Here is a 22,318-nt window from a genome sequence, read left to right on the forward strand (position 1 = left end):
TCCGCATATGCTGCATTATTTGCATTACAGCTATTTGGTGATTGAAATACTAATTCTGGAATGGGCCATGAACTGCAAAAGTAGATAAAAGAAAAAAGGTATATCGAATGAATGTGATCCAAATCATATATATAATTAATTAAAGCGTTAACTCGACATTAATTAACTCATTTAAATATTTTAACTCAGTTTTATTTACTTAAAAAATAATTTATATACTTTGTGAGCCAAATTCAAATACTGTACCAAATTAGCGTTCCATCTTCAGTACATCCATCTCCCAACATAACACCCTGCTCAAGTAACCACTGTTCTTGCAAACCAACACTGCAGCTGTGTGGTGCTTGTGGGCAGAACTATATGTACTGTATAAGTTGTGAGAATTGTTTCTGAGAAAAATGTAAGATCGTAATCTAACTATTAGAACTGTAATTGAATTTAAATATATTTCATATTCGGTGATTTTACATTCATTCAAAGATATTCAAGTAAATGTCTGTTACAAGCTTACAAAAAATAGTAATTACAATTTGGATTAACCGCAATTAATTGCGGTTTTGTTTTTTGCAATAAATTATTTATATCTATAAGTACACGTAATTACGTTTTTAAGGCGGAGGAGCTATTTCAGATATTGGCCACTAGATGTCCCACTGACTCCAAACTGGATGTTTCATTGGGCGCTGTTCAGTAGAGGAAGAAACAGCGACCGCAACACCTTCGATAAAGGTAATAGACGTTCAAAGAACAACCTTTCAACTTTTGATCAAAGACGAACATTCGTATTTTGATTATACGTCAAAACTGTATTGCTCTCTGACATCTTCAGCTAGTTTGTTGTAAAGGTGTTTCCGTACGCCAAACGTCTCGGATCTACTTTAGCAAATAAGTGGCTAACGAGGCTTAGCCAACTAACTGCCATCAAGGTGTTTTTTTTTCTTAACATGGAAATGAAGACTTTTCGAAAATGTTAACGCAAATGCTACGTGCCTGAACGAGCATTAAAATTAAGTACGATATAAAATGTCTAAACCGTATTTTATGGACCGTCGTGTGTTACTCTTCAAAACTTGACACAGTCTGGAAGTTTTGGAAGCTAAGAGCTAAGGCTAGCAGGTAACATTTCTCCCTGAAACGGTTGCTTCAGGGCATCGAGTCGGGACGATTGCTCATAAATTGAAATGTTTTTTCGTGATCGTTTGGTTGGTGTCATGTGCACGTTCTTGGTTTCCTACTACCTACAGCCTCGGAGTTGACGCTACGTGTCGACGTACTACTCTTTATTTCCGTCGTGTTTCTTTAGTCATGCGTAACCCCATCTAAATGTAATGTCATTCCACGCACATCTCATTTTTACGTGACACAAATTTATATGCGTAATATTTAGTCATTCTAAAATCAATTTGAATGTCTGGAAATATTTCTTATATTTCTCCAAATGTACCGTATGCCTGATTTTAGTGGTACAATTGTATATACAGTATGCAAGCTGACTTGTTAGTCTAACTTTCACAGAGGACAAACTCAATGTCAGAATCTATTTGCATTTGTTTCTAATAAGTTTTGTCTGACAGTCACATTCGTTTCCTGTTTTGATGCTGTCACTATGCCATGATCATCTTAGGTGTGTTTATCCCGTTGCCCAAAGTTAGCAGGGATAGATGGGCTCCATCTCCCCGCGACATTTCATCAAATCTAAGATGTTTCACTCCTAAACCTGTAACATTCGAGAGTTATTTTACACACACTCTAGGTCAACAGTTTCAACAGAATGCAAGTAATATTCCATCACACAAGAGTAAACTGCTCTCTTATGTAACATTATTCCTCTCTTCACTTGAAATCCACATTTAATCTCCCCTCATGAATTGAGTCATTTGCGAAAATATTATTTACTCAGTGTGTTTGTCAATTAAATATACCTGGCTGTTTAATTATATGTACAATTATTCAAAAGCATTGTAGCGGCCTCAAAATGTATTTTGACTATATTCTTATTACTTGTGTTGAGAATTTTGATCAAATAACTAAGGGCTCTTCTATGTATATTTTTGTACTTTTCATAAACAGGTTATTGTGTTCTATAACTATGTCCACGGAGTGACTCCACCTTGTTCTTGCACATTTCCTTATTGTTTCTTCATAATTCTGCTGTCACAATGCCACACGCTTTCCTTCCTCTTTTTATGCATCAGTCTGCACATGATATCATAGTCTCCAGTATGCTCAGACTCAATGCTGTAAGAACTGAACTAGTGTTGGGCTTTAGCGTTCACAACACGGGATGCAAATCACCTTCACCTTTGTTGTGATTGTTGCCTGTCTTGTTTCAGGTAAAGCATGGCAATGACGGGCCAGAGCTCATGCTCCTCCATGAGTAACCACACCAAGGAACGTGTCACCATGGCCAAGGTGACATTGGAGAATTTCTACAGCAACCTCATTGCCCAGCACGAGGAGAGAGAGATGAGGTAATCTCTTTTTAATGGCTGGACTAAACAGTCAGTGAAAAATATTTTTTTTCTGCTAGAAATGGCTATGGTCAAAACCTGTAGTAGAATGTAAAATTGTTGTTCAGGCAGAAGAAACTGGAGAAGGTGATGGATCAAGAAGGTTTGGCTGATGAAGAAGTGAGTGATCATTTGATTCGAATTGTTGCACTTTGAAGTAATAAGCAAATTCATGTTACTGTTTCTCTAACGATGACAGTGCTGTTTCTGCAGAAAAGTCGTCGGCGTACTGAGCATGCAAGAAAAGAGACTGACTTTCTTCGTCTCAAGCGAACCCGCTTGGGTTTGGAAGACTTTGAGTCCCTGAAGGTGATCGGCCGTGGAGCATTCGGAGAGGTAAAACCATCATTCTCGAGAACTGATTCCTGGGTGCCCGTGTAGTACTACAGAACTACATCAGTGTGTCCTCAGCATTCTCTATTTGGATAAACATTGACAAACAAAACAAATTGTTAGTGACATCTGCACGTACTTCACGGAAGCCACATAAAATCAGACTTGTATCAGCTGCGTTTTGTCTTGCTTTCTTGCAGGTGCGTCTCGTGCAGAAGAAGGACACCGGCCATGTCTACGCCATGAAGATCCTTCGAAAATCTGACATGCTGGAGAAAGAACAGGTGAGGTCACGTTGCCGCTGGTGAGGCAGCGCTGCTCCTAATCTGGTGTTTTAACGGTCGGTTCGATTATGCTAGGTGGGTCACATACGTGCTGAGCGCGACATCCTGGTGGAAGCAGACAGCCTTTGGGTGGTCAAGATGTTCTACAGCTTCCAGGATAAGATGAACCTCTACCTCATCATGGAATTCCTGCCCGGTGGTATGAATGTTGCCGTTACACTCGAGATCCCAAAACCAAAAATAAATGTGATGAACGTTATCCTATGTATGTGTGTGGTGTTGCTGTTATCTGTTCAGGAGACATGATGACGCTCCTGATGAAGAAGGACACCCTGACAGAAGAGGCCACTCAGTTCTACATCGCAGAAACAGTCCTGGCCATCGACTCCATCCATCAGCTGGGCTTCATCCACAGAGACATCAAGCCAGACAACCTCTTGCTGGACTCCAAGGTAAATGACGATACATTTTGTTTTTTTTTTGCTCGTAATTCGCGCGTTTAAACCCACATTCAGAATGGTGATTGTTGCTAAATACAATCATGTGAAATATAATAACATGAACTCAACAGGGATGGGAAATATGCTCTTTGAATAAAATATGTAATGGAGTTTTCTTATAGGAAAAGCAAATGAAAATTATATTTAAAAAAAAAAAAAAAAAGTTTTGATTTTAATGTTCGCACCTCCTGGGATTTGCTTTATTTATGCTGATACCAAACAAGCTTTTGAAACGTTTTGAGTTTTTCCCCAGAATCAACTTCACAGAATTAATAGTGGCAGGGAAAAATTGATTCCTTTTGTTCTTGAAAATAAAAAACATTTTGTCAAAACGTACACAAGCCTTAATACTTCATTTTTAAAATGTTCATCAATTGAACATAAATTGTACACCCAAAGTATTTTCTCTGTGCAGTTTCACAGGTGAGGCAAGGCGACCTCTGCAAAATACACACACCTCTCGGGTCAACCAACACATCGATTAAGTCAATGCCTTTGCAACAAATAAATGGGCATTTAGTCTTTGGCGATGTTCTGCCTGAGTGACTCCATGGTTGCCTTTCAAGGAGATGCCTTCTTCTTGTCTTGAAAACAATGTGATCAATATTATGTTGTTCTCTGTTTCTTAGCCATGAGCTCCCTCATCGCTTTAAGAAAAAAAAAGTCAAGTATCTGAATAGTCACGAACTTGGCAAAACTGACTAATTTTGTGAAGTAGCTCCTCTGCGATCGGGTTGTAAGTGCAAGCAGTGTATGGTGACGAGGAAGCATTCAAATGGAATCCGCTAAATATTTATGTTAAATAAATCGTTATTAGCTATGAACTAAAATGAATTGATTAATATCCCAACCCTAAAATGAAAGCATGAACGTTTCTTATGTGCTAAGGGCTCTCTGTGTTGGTTTTCAGGGTCACGTGAAGCTGTCTGACTTTGGACTGTGCACGGGCCTGAAGAGAGCACACCGTACAGATTTCTACAAGAACCTGAACCATAGCTTGCCCAGCGACCTCAGTAAGCAAAGTCAGGCAACCTCTTCCCCTTCCTTAAACAGTGACGTCATTTGTGTTTATGCAGCTCAAGGCACAATTTGATTAGAAACGCATTAAAATTGTGCGTAAGGTATTGGAAACCATTCTCAAATGCAATAATTGTAAGTTCAATTTTGTCAGGCCATTTTTTTTTTTCTTCTTTTAATTCATGACGTCCGAGTCGTTCAAAAAGTAATCCCGATAGTTTTGTTGAACAATTTTTTTTAAAGTATCAAAGACAGCCGTTTTTGGATATTTTACCATTTGTGATTCCACTCAATGTTTGGTGTACTGTTCTTTTTGTAAAACTGACCGATTGTCCCTTCACAGCCTTTCAAAACATGAACTCCAAGAGAAAAGCAGAGACCTGGAAGAGAAATAGGAGGCAGTTGGTATGAACAGAGAAGCACATTTACAATGCATGCACACCACACAATAGCTGGACTTACTATTTTGTATGCATAATACAAATTTAAATAAATGGCACAAAACAGCTGCAAATTTTCCCCAACTTGGTCTTAAAGAAAACGTGTTTTTGTTTTATTTTTGTTTATATTTTGATGCAGCGTTTTTCTTGTTTTGCCAAAATGAAGCCAGTTTAGGAACGTGCCGTCTTGTGCGTCCCTTTCTGTGGACTGCCGGTATAATTGCAACGTATCGAGTTTGTTGAATGAACAACCAACGAGCTGGTTCTGGCCGGGCGAATGTGTGGAAGTTGGGCCCAGAGTGTTGAAAAGAAGAAAGCGCCCAAATCAATGAAAGCATTTTTGTTGCACGTGAACTTGAGTCTTCCACTAAAACCAAACAAGTTCTGGCCACCTTGTGATTCTTTATTCTCTCACATATGTGGAAAAGCCGTCAATGGCATTGGCACTGATTCCTGAAAACTGGATCCTAATTGTAGACGACAGAACTTGAACTGCAGCTCCTGTCATTATTTTGAACTTACTCTGAGCTCTTCTCTTTCAGGCCTTCTCCACCGTGGGGACGCCAGACTACATTGCTCCTGAGGTTTTTATGCAAAATGGATACAATAAGCTCTGTGACTGGTGGAGTCTGGGTGTCATCATGTATGAGATGCTCATAGGTAAGAGCTGACATTCTCACGTGGACACTCACGTGTCAAGTCGGAGACCCGAACAGATAAGGTACCAATGGTACACGTTGTGTGTATGGTCTACACTTTGTTCAGGTTACCCGCCTTTCTGCTCGGAGACGCCTCAGGAGACATATAGGAAAGTGATGAACTGGCGGGAGACGCTCACTTTTCCTCCAGAAGTGCCTATTTCAGAAAAGGCAAAAGACCTCATCCTCAGGTAGGATCGCTCGGATCACCTTCTCACCTCTGCTGTTGGTGTGCTACCTGCAGGGCTCAGAGATTAATTAAATTAATTAAAATAAAAAAAAAAAAGGCCCTCATCATGACGTAATGCTCACAATGCAGACCGAGCAATTGAAAAATGTAATCGAGCCCCAGAATCCAAAGATTCAAATCTAAAAAAAATAAATAAATGTAAAAAATTTAGAGTTTAGTAAAAAATAAATGAATAAAAACTTAAAAAGGCCGCGCTGGTGATGGCCACCATGTTTATGTGCTGGCTTGGTGAATGATGCATTTGCAAGTGACAGTAATTAGACCAATGTTGGTGTATTTGAGGTGGCTCTTTTTATTGGTTCAGTTTGTGTTCCTGCAGGCTTTGCGTGTGAATATTCGTTATTTGAAAGAAAAGCACTGACTGAAGTTGATGCTAATTTTTTCTATTAGCATGTCAATGACATTTTACATTGACTTTAGCGTTGCCACTGGCGAGGTTTTTAAAACAAAACACGTCTTGTATTTAACTATACAACGCGTATAATACATTTTGTGCATTTGTGTAATATATAGTCTTTTCTTTTTTTGCAGGTTCTGCTGCGAAGAGGAGCACAGAACCGGTGCTGCTGGTGTGGAGGAAATCAAGTCCAATCCATTCTTTGAGGGTGTGGATTACGACCATATCAGGTGCCACAGTTCTTTTGAAAATGTACCGCTAATTTGCACCTACTCATGATGAGCTCAAACAATAAACATGCAGAAAAGATCAGGTGACGACACGTTGGGTTGGTTAGCAAAGTAAATCCACTGTTGCGGGTTAACAATTTTCTTGAACGCAGCATAGCAATAATCATTATTGTAAATTATTAATATGCCTACAGTTTGGTCCTAATTCTATTACAGTACATGAATCTGTATGACCGTCATTTATACTCATCGCAACGTGTCCAGATGCGCATTAGAATCAAACCAAATGAGTCTTAGTCGAAATCAGAATGTGGCTGACCACGCCCTTTTGATGACTTACACACCGAGCAGGGTGGAAAGAGAACACCACACAGGAATTTCCAAAGACGCCCAACTGTATTGCGATTTGAGCCTCATGTAGGAGCTTGACTCTATGCACTGGAAGAGTTGCGAGATGACGCCAAATGACCACCTGCTCGGTTCCACAGAGAAAGGCCTGCCGCCATCCCCATTGAGATCAAAAGCATCGACGACACCTCAAACTTTGACGAATTCCCCGATTCAGACATCCTCACACCAACAGGTATGATTGCAGTCTTATGTTTAGTCCAAAGCACAATGTAGCAGAAAAAAAGTTGAGTCAAGGGACGCTACTCTTTCCGCCTTTACTATTTTTCCATTTGAAAGCGGAACAACTAGTCTTGCTGCTCCGCTTAAGCCCGAAAGCATAACATGTTTGTGAATTATTCATTGGGCTGGTTCGTAACCACATGGTGGTTAAGGTGTACAATTAATGAATGCCATTTTGATTTAATTCCCTCTCTTAAAGTTTAGGTGCATTGCACCTGACTTGCTAGTAGTGTTTGGCACACTCAAATTGGCCTCATGGAAAGGGGAGGAATAATGAATAAATCTCCCAGATGACATTTGTATTTCTAGCTTATGTCATATTCAAGATATTTCTATGGATTTTTCTTTCTTTAATGGAGAGGCATCAACCCCTCCAAGTGCGTTTGTTGAGATGGGAATTGAGCCCCGCTCAACTATTACAGATGTGCTTTTTACAGTCCAACCTTGTTGCTCTCTTTTACACTAAATAATTTTTAATGTTTAACAGTATGATGCCTAAGATTCATTCATATTCCACAAACGCAATATTAATGTGAATACCATGTTTAGACCACCGGGGCTGCATACAACATATTATTGGAAATAAAATTAAGGTGACTTCACATTTTAAGTACCGTATCAATCCGCACGTCCGTTTACAGTGCTACTCACTCACGTGATTACAATTTGAACGATACCCATTTATTCTTTGTTCACATTTTAAAGTAATTAAAAATATGCCACAAAAACAGTCTTAGAGATGAATGACATTTTCCTTGCCATGTTCCCTTTGATCAAGAGTTTTCCTGCACTCATCTTTGGTCCTTTCATGTAACAGCAACGTGTGTTGACGCGAGCTACGTGTTGTCTTCTTGCAGCCACTCAGGTGTCCAACCACTCGGACGCCGGCCTGAAGAATAAGGACTGGGTGTTCATCAACTACACCTACAAGCGTTTCGAAGGCCTCACCGCCCGAGGAGCTATCCCATCCTACATGAAGTCCACCAAGAGATGAAGCTGCCTCATCAACAAGTCCTTGTCCCAACACTTGTTCGGACCGGGAGACGATGAATTTGTTTGGAAAAGGGCTCCCGTCGATCGCTTTGCACCGTGGAAAACCGCTGCCTTCATTTCTCTCCATCTTGACTTTGTCCAATGCTTCCAGGGCCAGCTTCCTGCTTTTCAAGGATTCTCTTTTCTTGTCTTCTTGACTTTTACGCCAATGGACCGGTGGGAAGTGTTTTTTGAACTCCAATACCAGCTACATCACATTTCCTCTTCCCAACCGGAGGACTCTTTAGTTTCTCATTGCTTGTACATGTTTAGTAGACACTTGACAGGCGTCGAGTGCTCTCTTCAGGGATTTTCTCCAAATGTTTTGCCTGCGAGTGCTGAATGATGTCCAACCAAAGACTGCATCAAGAACCTCTCCTCCATGTCCCAGCGTAAAAACTGCAAATGGACGTTTTTATAGATTTGTTTGATGATAAGAGGGAATTAAATAACATTATGTGATGTCTTTTTGGGAGGGGGCTACACCAAAAAAAAAAAAGGAAAAAAGGAACAAAATGGTGACTGGTAAAATGAGAATAATTCCCATGGAAGATAATCCTAGAGTCTCTTGAAAGTCCCCCATAAGGTTGACTGGAGTACGTCCAATCGAGGTTTCTTGTCCAAACGCAACCAATCCGACTCTCCTTTTGCTCTCGACATAAACGAGGCCTTTGTGCATTTTGTTGAAACTAGAGTCTGCGCCATGCGCTTTATTTTTAAACACGCTCTTGGCCCAGGCTTGCACACACACACGTAATGTTCACCCTTGATCTGTAATTAGAGAGCGAAACCGCTGCAATGTCCACAATATCCAACATGCTGTCGTCTAAAATGAATGTAAGTCTTAAGTTTATTTACAATAATTCCAAATGCTGATTGTTTGAATGTTCAAAAATTAATTATGGGAAGAATTGTAATTCAATTCAATCACACCCAAGTCATTGAATTGACATTTACGAGTTTTTTTTTGGTTTTAAGATGGCCTTTTGTCTTTAAAATAACTGATATAATCAATGTTACCAATGGAAATGATAATTGTTGGATGTACGCGCACCATCCTCACAGAAGTCGGGTTCGGTCCAACGTATGCAAATTATGATATCCAAAGCTGTGACATTGATTCCGATGACATCATCACATTGTCACATTTGAGTCCGCAGCTTGCTTGTATGACTTTTTTAGCATTGCAAGGTATTTTCTGACTGTATCATCATATTGCCTTTTTACATCATTCATGCGACATTTAACCTATTTTTATGAGAACAAATTGGCTTCCATATCTAGTTGTGTGAAGGTTTGTTGTTGCCTGTGATATATGAAGAAGACAAAGAGCACATTGTATTTTAGGAAAGCTTTCAGTGGATGTTTTCCTTTTGGCAGGGTACTTTAATTTTTTTTTTGTTTTGTTTTTTTTATAAAGGAAGTGATCTGTTACTGGAGTTATTGTGCTAAGTCTCCTTCAAAGCAATACGATCCATGTTGATGTGATAAGATCTGTGTGTTATTACAAAGGATGCTTTCATGTGTATGTCTGCTTTGTAGTCATCTCGAAGTGTGAGTGAGGGGATTTTGGAAGGTGGATGTATATTATAATTATTATTTAAACCACTCTGTGCTGTTTTGTGTTATTTTCTTTGCATTGCGACAATGAATTACTCTGCACTTAACCGTCTTGTCTCTTTAACTACATCAACTCCTTAACTGTTGAACATAATGGGAACAAAGATTTAATTGAATTTGACACAAAAATTTATGCTATCTTATGGCCTTGAACGTCAACACAGGTTTAAAACCTTACTTGGCAACAATTTACTTTCAAACCTTAACCCTTGTTTCAGATCCTTACTTTTAAACCCTAACCCTAAATTAAAATCCTATTTTTAAACTCTAACCCTCTGTTTGAAGCCCTAATCCTAGTTTGAAAAAAAGACTTTGTAAACACAATCCTAGTTTAAAAACATACATTGAAACCCTAGCCCTAGTTTGAAACCCTACATTTAAACCTGAACCCGACCTTAAAACATTATTCTTAAACCATAGAAATAACGTACTTTATTTCACCTTATGAAAAAAAAAACAATCACTTTAAAACAAAAAAAAACAACTCACTTCTGTGTTTGTCACTAGATGGCAGCACGACACAATAATTCACACATCAAAAGTTAGTTAACAATCCCACATGTACAATACTTTAAATTCCAACATTCTGTTTCGTGCTACTAGCTCCATGGTGGTCAAATTCCTGGAACTTGAATTTTGCTGTGGATTTCATGTTATTCCATTCATCCAATCAGACAGTGTTTTTCCTGTGCGTCATATTGGGGGGTGTGGCTAAACTCAGGAAGTCGTGTCTACGAAGCAGATATTCACCTCCCCTTTCATTTAGGACTCCGCCATCATGACGGTAAATGCTCTTTTTTTTCTTTTTTTTTTTAAATTCACTATCCTGGATTGTTACCTTCCACGATCAGGTTTGCATCAGTAGTTTCAGCTCCAAACCGTGGTGAGGGCGAACTGCCTGTAGTCAGCATGGTGGACACAGATGACCAAGCGTCAATTCGCTTAGCAATCAAGTTTTTTATTATCTATCTCCTCACTTTTACTTGCAACACAAACCTTCTCTCCTCCCACCACCAGCACACGTCACACGCCACATTGCTGTTCCAGGCTAAGCCTATAACATGTACTCTTCCTGGAAATCTACAGATGGCGAGATCAGTGTTAATATTCACCTGATTTGTTAATGATGACTTTGACATCATGAAGGTATCACTCCTTTCTTTATGTCATTATCCTGGATGTACACGTACTCTTCCCGGGAGCAGACGTACTTTTCCTACAGTCCAATTGGAGCTAATTTATGTCCAATTAGGGATGTGGCAAAACCCACTAAGTGCTTTTAAAAGGAGATTTTCACCTGCCATGTCATTTAGGACCTCTCCATCATGAAGGTAAGACCGCTGTCCTTTTTTTTTTAAAATAAATTACTACAGTTCCTGGAAATATCCATATGGGGAGAAGAGCGTTGTTAATTTCCTGCTTTGTCATTGATGACTTTGACATTGACATGAAGGTATCCCTCCGTTCTTTATGTCATTATCCTGGATGTATACATACTGTTCCCGAAACGAAAATGTGGAAATCACTGTTATTCATGTACATTGATAGAGATTTCCAACATTGCTCATTGTTTAGCCACCATTATTCACCCTAGTCAACGACAACATGACTGTATGAGTCACTTTTCTGCTTTACTCTTCATTCTCCACAGTTTTCATCTCATCAAACTGTTTGTGGGACTTAACGCATGGTGGTCCAAAATCCTGAAACATGACCTCATCAAACATGTACACCTGTCTTTTACCCTTAGTCAAGCAGCTGTTCTAGACATGTTTTGGGGAATTACCGCATGGAGGTACAATTCCTGAAACTTGGCCCAATTCACCGTTCACTCATGTCCTTTGCCCTCAGTCGAGCTACTGTCAAAGTGCTGTGTTTGTTGGACATAATGCATGGCGGTCCACTTACAGAAATAATTATTTGCCCACTGTTCACGCCTATCTTTTTCCCTCTATTGAGCTATTGTGTTTGTGGGACTTAACGTATGGAGGTCCAATTCCTGAAAATTGACCTTACCCTTCATTCACCGTGTCTTTTGCCCCCAGTGGAGCTACTGTCTGAGGAATGTGCTTTGGAAATTTACCGCATGTAGGTCCAATTCCTGAAAATGTCCATCGGTCACTCCTATCCTAACGTTTGCCCCGAGTCGAGTATGGGTTTGTGGAACTTACCACATGGAAGGTTGAGTTCCCGAAAAAGGACTCGCCCACCACTTTTACTCCTATCTTTTGTCATCAGTTGAGCCACTGTCCTTGAGCTGTGTTTGTGGGACTTAACGCATGGAGGTCCAATTCCTGATAAATTACCTAACCGACCATTTACGCCTACCTTTTGCCCTTATTTGACATACTGTCCTGGGCATGTTTTGGGGGGACTTCCTGCATGGAGGTACAAATCCTGCGAAACTTCTTCACAATCATGGATGTACACAGTAGTATTCCTGGAAATAGACACATTTGAAAATCAGTGTTGCTCATGAACCTTTCCTGAAAGTTGGCCCTGAATGTTCAAATTATGCCTTTGCTCTCTCTAGGCGGGAATGTGCTCACTGTGTGGAAAGAAGAAAACCTCGCTTTCCCGTCATGTGCGAGACATCCATGGCCTTACAGATGCCAAAATGAGGCGTCTCTTCATTAGTCGAAGAAGCCTTCGTTATGGTGGGAGATTGAGGTGCCCCATTAAAGACTGCAAATCACGGAAAGAGTATGTGAGGCTGGATAAGCACCTCATATCTACACATGGGGAACAACCGGTATTATACTGTTTGCACAGCCACTTAGTGAAAACCTAGACAGCTTTCTTACTTTTAACAGTTTAATTCTCAATTTACAGGGAAGTCACCTTTCTAAGCTTATGCGAAAGGCCAAGAAAGTGGCAATAAAGGAGGGTCTCCAGACTCTCTCCCAAAGCCCACTTCTTCAATCAGTGCCAGCTCCACTGACCCCACCCCCAGCAGCTCCACAGACTCCACCCCCAGCACCAAGTCCATTATCCCACCCTCCCCCAGTGCTGCCTCAGATCGGAGAATTGCCCCCACCACAGGCAATTTTGACTTATGTGGTCAATGGGGTGCAAGGGGTAAAAGAGAGGCTGAAATTACTCTGCGAGGAGGTTGAGGTTCTGCAGTTATTAATGCAAATTATGTCTAATCAACATCCTTCAATACCAACAGTTTCCCAGCCAGCTCCACTGCTGCCGCACACCTCAGAGAACCTGTAGTCAGTACGTCTTGTGCTCCCTCAACAGCAACATTTAATTTATTTTTTTTTATAATTTGGCTTCCATATCTAGTTGTGTGAAGCTTTGTTGTTGCATAAGATAATGAGCCCATTGTATTTTAGGAAAGCTTTCAGTGGACGTTTTCCTTTTTTGGCTGGGTACGTTTTTTTTTAACAAAGGAAGTGATCCGTTACTGGAGTTATTGTGCTTTATCGACTTCAAAGCAATACAATTCATGTTGATATGTTAAGATCTGCGAATTTATTTCTTTGTCGTCATCTAGAAGTGTAAGTGCATTTGGGAAATTGGATGTTCATCATTATTTTTAATTAAACCACTTTGTGCTGTTCTGCGTTATTTTCTTTGCATTGCGACAATGAATTTAACTGCACTTAATCGTGTTGTCTGCTTAAAATGAAAGTTTGACGTAAGCTTTTGATATAAGGCAATGAATGTATTTTAAGAATATTCAAGTATTTTTTTTCCATGCAAACATCCTGAATTCATAGACCCATAGCAACCCCCTAACAACGAAAATGCTTTTGTTCTAGTTTTGAAACATTAAATGGTGCATATTTGAAATAAGAAAAACACTAGCCCTTATAGTGTGGATCCTTGGAATATGTTACAATTGGAATAATGTGAATTGGATCAATTATGTGTGTAAGGGGATGCATGTCAAAAAAGTGTGAGGAATTAAAATAAATACCATTGGAGTTTTTTTAGTGCTTAGATTTGACCAAAGGAAATAAAATAACTGAGCAGGTTGTGCCAGAATGTTGAAATATTTCACAATTACAAAGTGTAGTAATAACGCCATGTTCTACCATCGCCGTCCAGTCGAACTACCACCAGGTGACAGTAGTGCCTCACAGCAGAGCCCACGTCGGTGCATTGTGGAATAAGATTTTATAACTTAAAAACAAATCGAAACGAAAAGAATTAAAGAAAACATTTGGCACTACATTTTGCTGATGGGAGGTGCATGGACTAAGGAATTACCCGTGACATTAAGGTGAGCATCTGGATAGAGCTGCAGCTACATCTGACGTGACAAGATCAGCCTGGTAATTGGGAAAAGCTGAGCGATAAGATGTACAAAATGTTTGAACAGTTTAGCCTTGGAAGAAGTTTTCACTCCAATGAATGAGCCATAAATTGCCAAATCTGTTGGTCTTTTCCACAGTACAGTGCATCAAACACAAAGTTACGAGTCAAAACGGTAAGCTTAAGTTTTAGAATTCTGACTCAACTGTCAGAAATACACTTATTTTGATATGAGGTATGACATTTATTCTGAACATTAAACAATCTCACACAAACCCTCCCAAATCGTCAGTCAGCCCATCACATCGTGCAGAAATGACTACACTGGTCAAGATTTTTTTTTAATCAGAGATGCAAGTGAACTTTTCATAAAAAAAAATCACATGATGAGCTCGACATTTTTTTTTTTTAATTAGCATAAAAAATACATTGAGGGACACATAAATCCATCGCTGATTCAAATTTGCTGTTGACCAGTGTTATTGGACCAGGCAAAATAGTCCAATGAGCTCCACATGATGGTTTTCTCCGACTTTTTTTTTTTTTTGTCCGGTATCTCAAACAATTGCCTTATACTTTTTCTTCACCATTGCTGCCCATACAGAGCACATTTTGTTCAAAATCACTAAATTATCACATTTCATATCTGGATGGAATGGGACTGCTTCTCGTGGGATGTTTTTCTGCTTCCTGAGGACTGGTGCGAGCCGCCTTAAGCATTAAGCTCAGTTAATGCTTGTCTTAACAAACTGGTTAAAACTGACACCTGGACAAGAGGATCATGAACATAGCTTTTAAAAAAAAAAAACACTTCTATGTTTGTTTTGGGAATGGGAGAGTAAGCTTGAGTACCCACAGAAAACCCACACAAGCACAAACTCAAGACTGGAAGGGAAGACCCGTATTCAACCTCCCAAGCTCAGAACGGCGAGGCACATGACCCAGCCACTCGTCCGACGTTCCTTCAAAAGGAAAAACAAAGCATCAATAAATACTCAATTGTGTCAATCCTATTCTATTCTTTGTGACATTTCCTCCCATTGTTGACGTAAAACCATCCAAGTTTTGAATGACACTTCAATCGTTACAATAATACCGATCCAGTTTGATGTTGATGATGATGACGACGTCAGTCACGGATGGCGGTGACCGGCACGCGCCGAGAGAGGATGCTGGATCCTCTGAACAGGAGACCCTGACAACAATTAGCTTGACTTCAAATGCAACCGACTCACGATGAACATTATAGATGCGCTCATAAAGAGAAGAACAGAATACCCTGCGGCTGAGGTAATTCCAGCAGTGCAGCCAGGAAGTGAAGATGGGTGAGTGCGGAGGAAGACCTGCAGTCAAACTGACATCAAAACGGCCATCAGAATAACACAGACACATTCATTTCAGTCTGGATTTAAAAAAAAAAAAAAGGGAAACTGACAGACGTGGACTCGATCAAACGTCATTTAACCTCTGTATCCACACGCAGTGATGCCTTATGACTGTCGGTTGGAGTGACTACTGCTCTAACGCGCTATATATGGAATGTAGTCATCTTATTAAAAGTTACTACATCCTAATGAAGGAAGTAGAGACGGGTTTGAGTTTGTGTCAGCGTAAAGTGAAAAGATTACGGTTGCTTGTATTCTGCGCGCTGTCGACAGTGTTTTCTGGCCTTAAAAAAAAAAGCGACATCAATTTTGGAGAAACATTTGGAGTTGCCGACATTCAAGCGTGGAAATTCCCAACGGCATGTGAAGTGCAGGAAATACCTGAATTTTGCATTTATATTTACAATCTACATTCGAAATGTTGCGTTTTAGCATGACAGTGTTAACATTTAAATGGTAAAATATTTTATTTTATATTACATACATTAGAAATGCAGTTACGTTAAGTGAAGTCTAGAAATATTTTTATTAAAATAAATACAAATAGACTACGTTGAGTAAAATTCAGACTAATTTTTTTATACAAAACCAATTATTTATGTTGAGTTAAAAAGGCTGTTTATTTTATTTTTAATAAAAATTGTATCCGTAAATATCGCAAAAACATTTTCAGGTTCAGAAGGACTCTCGGCACCTGCTGAAAGTAACTCGTGAAAAAATTGTAATCTTCGTTACTTTTAAATTATGTACGGAACCGGCACAGTAAACGGTGGCAATAGTGTCCAAACAAGATCGAGGGTGCCGACAGTAATTTCTGCCTCGTTCGGCAGCTTTTGAATACGGAGAATTCCCTTTCTCGACACTGCACTTTGACTGTTTACACGGTGCGGCAAATAAAAACGAGTGATACTTCAAGAAGACGGTATCTGACTGAGTCACTCACCCGCAGTTGTTGACGGCCATAACGTCAGCCACCAACATAAACGGATATGTTAGGATGCTCACTGCAAACTAGAGCAAAGAAACAACAACTGTTGACTCTGCGTCACAAAGGAATCACTTTGAGTGTAGCCTGATGAAGAACTTACATCCAACACGAATTTTGTGTAACTTCTCATTGCTGAGGCCTGGCTTAACTGCACACGGACGAGAGAAAATTCATGTTGCACATGTCACATGGGTGCTATCAAACCAAGCACAGACTACTAAAAAATGTCATCCACCACAAGAAATTGTCCGATGTGGCCTTCTGATTAAAAGCTGTCAGACACTTTAAGATCATTTGGGGAGTTGCGCTAAACACACACGTGGACATTCATTTTGCATTTACATGAAAGGCAAGAATGAACTTACCCTGTCATCTATCGCGTAGGTGTTAATAAAGTGCGCCAGCAGATTGCAGCACCACAAGAAGAGGACCTCGCCCAGCACGTGAGGCATGAACCCACTGCAGAGACAAACAATCGGCACAGCCGTTCAGTCACGGCGCTCGCAAGCTAAACCACACACACTCTTGCGGTGAAATCTACCAAGGATGTCTTACACGTAGAATCCGGCGACTCCTTCTTCTTGAAAAATCTTGCAGGTACTACTGAGAATTCCACTGTGAACACAGCAGAAAATTCACATTAATCCTCCAAATGGCTTTCAATTAAGTGCCATTAGTAGCTTGCATCAGCTACAATTGTCGAGACTAGGGTTGAATTATTTTGAAAGATTGCCATTTGTTTTCATGAGTATTGCAACTGTGATTTATGATGTGATTATTTCAAGGTCCCATTCCCATGCATTTTTAACATACACAAGCAATAAAGTCATCTGTACACATGACATTATTATCAGATTTATTATATAATTGGTCATATAGGTTATGATTACGCTCAAATGAATTCAAATGAACCATGAATTTCTATGAAAGACAATTTTCTTGATCTACTTTAGAGTTGTTAACTTACGGAACACTTTGACTTGCGGGCTTTTAAGCATTCACAACGCCAACCGGATGTGGATATTCTGTAGACAGTCCTACCTGTACTTGACCTCTCTGCCAACAAACTGGGCCATACAACGCACTGACAGAACTGGCAGAGGAAAGGAGAGTCTTTAAGCAACACGTTCACAAAAGTCAAGAAAAACATTTAGAGCGTATGCATGCATGCACGTGAACAAATTAAAATTAAATGTGCACTTTGGGCCCCGATTAGGACATTTTCACTAAGGGGTGAACTCACTTTTGTTGCTAGAGGTTTAGATATTCATGGCTGAGTGTCGAGATCCTTTTTTTTTTTTTTTTTTTTACACGGCTGGTAGTGAATGAGTTAATGTGAAAAAAATCTTTTTTTTCCCCCACAGTTGTGGTTGGACGAAATACAAAAATTGTGTGATGAGGTGAACTTAGTTTTGAGATTCAGCCTATGATTTTTAATCAAATGATTTATTCCATGTAATGTTTTATATGCGTTTGATTGCAAATAGTCAACATATGTCTTGTGGTTGTCAGAATATCACAGCAACACAATGCCGCTCAGAGACCCAACGGTTTTGAAAAGAGGTCTTGGAAAACGTTCACATCTGGCTGCGTTGTCGCTGAGCCTTTAAACTCGTTTCAGCAGATGTGAGCGCTCATCATGATGTCTTACCGTGGAAAGGATGAATGGCGATTCTGGATAGGCACTGGATGAACATCTCATGAGAGGTCTGCACCAAGGCAAGGCAAGGCGAGATTATTTGGAAAGCACACTTTATATTCAAGACAATTCAACGTGCTTTAGACAAAATATTAAAAGCATGACGGAAAGCGAACATGATTAGGACATTGCAAAAATCACAATAAAATCATCTGGAATTATTTGATTGAAATGATTTAAATCAAGCATCAGTTTAGATTTATCAAATCGAGTTTAAAACTTTGAATTGATACTCAGCCCTAGAAGTTAGCGTAAAATTTTATATTTCCTCATTTTATTGTCATCATTTTGATAAAAATGGATAAATATTCTACTCGTAAAAGTGCTTTATTTTATTTGTGTACTGAATTAGCTTCACTAATTATTTATAGCATGCACGTAAACCCTTTGTCGCATTGTCTCAAAGCAGTCGACATTACCTCTTTCACTAATTTCTTAAGAGCAGTTTGCTTGTTGTCGTCCTTCTTGGATACGCGCTCCGTCTGCTCAAGAAGAACAAGAAGAACGCAACGTGCACTTTTCAGTGGGCATATTCTGTGTTCAGATTGTTCTGACAAAAGAGGGGGTCCGGGTTCTCCTTTACCTTTTTAGATTTGCTCCGGATTACAGTGGAAATGGCAATAGACGCAATTCGTGGTGACAGGCCACGAAAGAGTCCCCTCTTTCCATCCACCTTAACAATGTGCTGTGCTGCAAACACATCACGCATTAATTGGACCAAAAAGTACAAAGTTTGATTACAAGTAACTTTTAAAACACCACATAACATAAAATTGACAACCAGTGTGAAGAACATTTTGATTTTTAAAAATTCATTTAAAAAAAAATAAAATAAAAAATTGTGACAGCGCATAGGTGACGGTCACTCACTCAGACGGGAAGGCAAATTGTGTAGTCTTGTATAAACAAAGTAGTCCCCTTTTCTTATTTGGAAATTATTAGTTTTGTTCAACGCATATGCATGACGGAAAACGGTGATTGAAGAATTTGTGATTTCTTATTCAAATGTCACTCACTGCTGCACTCATTGGGCAATTAATGGCATATTCACCATATACTCAAGAATAAGTTATACTTTTCTGTAATCTGTGATTATTTTTAATCACTCCCCAAATTGTGATCTTGCAAAGTAACTAGTCAGATTACTCCATGAGGAAAACTAATGCGTTAGATTAGTCGTTACTGTATTTGAGTAAAGAGTTATTTTCCAACGCGTTACTGCCATCTTTGCGTAGAAGATACTGACGGATGTTGTGAAGTCCACTCACCGTACGAGAAGAAGCCAGGCAGGTACAAAACTTTCCTTCCGAACATAGTTGTGCCTACAGTTGGTCGAAGAGGTTCATGTCCCACCTGAAAAGAAAGAAAATAAACTGTAAAAATTATTAGTATGAGTTAAGTCTCACTGTTTTCTGTTTTATTGTACGTAACAGAAACACCATACATGCCATTCCGGCAGGTGGCAGGTGCCTGCTTACTTCTTAAGTAAGGAATCAAATAACCAAGTAAATCTTTAGGGATCTGTCCATTTTTTTAAATTTGTCAATGGGCAATCTGTTCCTCACCTCACCTCTATTATTATGAAGAGGGGGCATAATTAATATGATAACCACAACTGACTTTCTAAACCAATTGATTTTGTACTGGTATTCAAATGTGAAACAAGCATAGACGCTGCAACGGGGTTTGCATACAAGGCAATTGTCTAGGGCCCCTTGTTTTTGACATGCAACGTCGATACATTGGGGGAGGGGGGGGGGAAATCAAACAAAACAAAAAAAGCACAAATTAGTTTGTAATTGATTTTGATAAACAATTAATCATTTAGACATCAGACATCCTTTTTATCTAAAATTGTCCAAATGCTCATAATTTGAGCTTCTCAACGGTAATATATATATATATATATATATATATATATATATATATATATATATATATAAATAAATAAATCACATGGAAACATAATTATATGGTTCAGTGCAGTGTACAAGTTCGATAGTGATTGTAGCAAGTTAGGATCTATATTGTTTGTACTTGTATGGATACAATACACTACAAGGTAATTCATGTTCAATAAACTAAATGAATGGATGCATCTAAATACTGCAACGTTTTCAGTTTAGTACAATGGCAAGAAACTGAAAGCAAATTAAACATTTACAAGCTCGCTAGTTGAATGAGGGCAGTCAGCGTCCTACCATCAATTTCACTTTTGAAACCCATTTTGTGCGGAATTGTGGGGTAGCATTTGAATAAAACGGCATCTGAAAGCAGGGCTGATCACGTGATTGCCTCGCTAGCATAGCTCCATCAGCGAACGATACCTGTATGAGGAGCTTCACATAAAGCAGCGGATGGGTGGCAGCCGTCATCCCAGCTCCCAGCAGTAGAACTGCGGCATCCATTTGCGCACTAGTCGGGGTCGTATCCTGCTCCACATCGTCAGACTGCGGGGGAATGTTCACTGGCGGAAGCATCTTTGGTTAGCTTGACTGGTACGGAAGCGGACGGAAGTAGTCACCAAGCTCCTGCTAATCACTTCCTCTTTGGGGGTTCAAAATAATTGTGTGGGGAAAACAAAATCACACGTTATTTATTATGTTTCCAGTACCCCCAATTTATTAATTTATATTTATTAATTTTCTTTAACCCTTCTTCTGCTCGCACATTTCTCCATTATTGAAACCATTCCAGTTTCACCACACTCACGTTATGCATGATTGTGTTACACATTCAAAAATTCTTCCTTTTCCCATAGTTGCTAAATTTCTAAGAAAAAGAATTCTATCAATCGAAACACTTTTATAATTTAACTCCTCTTTAAATATTAGTAGGTTGTTGAATAATTTATTGCAAACCATGCTATCATAAAACCGTTCAGTTTGTTTAAGACATCCCGGGAACTATTGCCGTTTCTCTTATTCCCAAATTTTTACAATAAAACTTCCACATTAAGAGAAGATTTACATGAGTTACCTCCTCCCCCCGCCACATTTCTTGACCGATACACTCCAACTTCACACTGTGTCACTCATTTAGTGCGTCTTGGGAACATTTTCCATATTCCAATAATTCCCATATTCCACCAAGTCCACACCTTTCACAATAAAATGTTACATTTTTCATTCATCCTTAAATATTTTCTGCAACAATTCAAAGCATTCTACCTCCAAATTGCTCCGTTCATTCAGGACATCAGCAAAATGATTTATCAGATTCTATTCATCCATTTAATAATAATAATAATAATTTGCCCTTTATTAGTCCCACAATGGGGAAATTCGAGATTCGAACCCAGGCCTCCTGGGGAGACTTGGTCCTGAACGCGGCGCCTTAGACCACTCGGCCATCCATCATCCGAAAGTGCTTATCCCCATGAGGGTCGCAGGAATGCTGGAGCCCATCTCAGCCGTCTTCGTGCAGTGGGTGGGGTACACCCTGAACTGGCACTCACACCTATAGGGCCAATTTAGAGCGTCGACTCAACCTGCCATGCATGTCTTTGGAATGCGGGAGGAAACCGGAGCATCTTGAGAAAACCCACACAGGCACGGGCAGAACATGCAAACTCCTCAAAGGAAGGCCAGAGCCAGAATCGTACCCTGCACCCTGTACTGTGAGGCGGAAGTGCTAATTAGTCACCCACCAAGCCAGCCTTATCACATCCTAACCCATTAAAAATCCGAAGAGTAGATATATGTGCAGGCTATATTTTGACTGATTAAAAGCCTCACAGATGATCACGGGCATAAAGGACAGGTAAGATTAGTCATTTTGATTGAAAGAAGAAGAAGCCTGATTCAGTCTGCAATTGAACCATTCATCCTCCATACGGTAGAAATGTCAAAACACTTGCATCAACACTTTATTGTTTGTACACATCCGCAAATGATTCACGGAAAATTATATCATACAATTATAGTGATTGTGATGTCTGAAATGTATTTGGGGTTAATCAGAAGCCCTTAAATGATGATGGGTGTGTGCTGACTCATTTTGCATGAGTTTGAATATGATTTGTTATTTCTGAACATAG

The 22,318-nt window shown here is 39.5% G+C and overlaps 3 protein-coding genes across 9 annotated transcripts; 2 read left to right on the forward strand and 1 right to left on the reverse strand.

Annotated features, from left to right (window-relative positions):
- The first annotated feature begins 629 nt into the window (after positions 1-629).
- Positions 630-8,547, forward strand: LOC148339857 (serine/threonine-protein kinase 38). 3 transcript variants are annotated; one of them, XM_088291488.1, is made up of 14 exons: positions 630-729; positions 2,334-2,471; positions 2,579-2,630; positions 2,724-2,846; positions 3,044-3,127; positions 3,203-3,326; positions 3,425-3,579; positions 4,538-4,649; positions 4,988-5,049; positions 5,627-5,744; positions 5,850-5,973; positions 6,564-6,659; positions 7,148-7,242; positions 8,147-8,547. In XM_088291488.1, exons 2-14 carry the CDS (start codon positions 2,341-2,343, stop codon positions 8,281-8,283), a joined length of 1,413 nt encoding a protein of 470 aa, XP_088147614.1. In that variant the 5' UTR covers positions 630-729; positions 2,334-2,340; the 3' UTR covers positions 8,284-8,547. The 3 variants fall into 3 exon arrangements, with proteins under 3 accessions (XP_088147614.1, XP_088147616.1, XP_088147615.1); XM_088291490.1 differs by having other exon boundaries at positions 4,538-4,640; XM_088291489.1 differs by lacking the exon at positions 630-729 and adding an exon at positions 751-1,116.
- A 2,098-nt stretch (positions 8,548-10,645) lies between these two features.
- LOC148339858 (uncharacterized) lies at positions 10,646-13,507 on the forward strand. Of its 2 annotated transcripts, none has more exons than XM_088291106.1 (3): positions 10,646-10,725; positions 12,475-12,693; positions 12,774-13,507. In XM_088291106.1, the coding sequence occupies exons 1-3, from the start codon at positions 10,720-10,722 to the stop codon at positions 13,158-13,160; spliced, it is 612 nt and encodes a 203-aa protein (XP_088147232.1). In that variant the 5' UTR covers positions 10,646-10,719; the 3' UTR covers positions 13,161-13,507. The 2 variants fall into 2 exon arrangements, with proteins under 2 accessions (XP_088147232.1, XP_088147233.1); XM_088291107.1 differs by lacking the exon at positions 10,646-10,725 and adding an exon at positions 10,738-11,272.
- Positions 13,508-15,009: 1,502 nt separating this feature from the next.
- On the reverse strand, positions 15,010-20,819 carry LOC148339859 (mitochondrial carrier homolog 1-like). Of its 4 annotated transcripts, none has more exons than XM_088291105.1 (13): positions 20,607-20,819; positions 19,548-19,632; positions 18,863-18,969; positions 18,699-18,761; positions 18,232-18,289; positions 17,622-17,673; positions 17,136-17,195; positions 16,946-17,039; positions 16,681-16,728; positions 16,536-16,603; positions 15,486-15,550; positions 15,304-15,402; positions 15,010-15,169 (listed from the first exon to the last, which is right to left on the reverse strand). In XM_088291105.1, the coding sequence occupies exons 1-12, from the start codon at positions 20,757-20,759 to the stop codon at positions 15,341-15,343; spliced, it is 915 nt and encodes a 304-aa protein (XP_088147231.1). In that variant the 5' UTR covers positions 20,760-20,819; the 3' UTR covers positions 15,010-15,169; positions 15,304-15,340. The 4 variants fall into 4 exon arrangements, with proteins under 4 accessions (XP_088147231.1, XP_088147229.1, XP_088147230.1 ...); XM_088291103.1 differs by having other exon boundaries at positions 15,486-15,561; XM_088291104.1 differs by having other exon boundaries at positions 15,010-15,402.
- Positions 20,820-22,318: the final 1,499 nt, after the last annotated feature.

The sequence above is a fragment of the Idiotropiscis lumnitzeri genome, chromosome 3, assembly GCF_059441095.1.
Source record: "Idiotropiscis lumnitzeri isolate Australia: NSW breed Sydney's pygmy pipehorse chromosome 3, RoL_Ilum_1.0, whole genome shotgun sequence".
NCBI lineage: Eukaryota > Metazoa > Chordata > Actinopteri > Syngnathiformes > Syngnathidae > Idiotropiscis > Idiotropiscis lumnitzeri.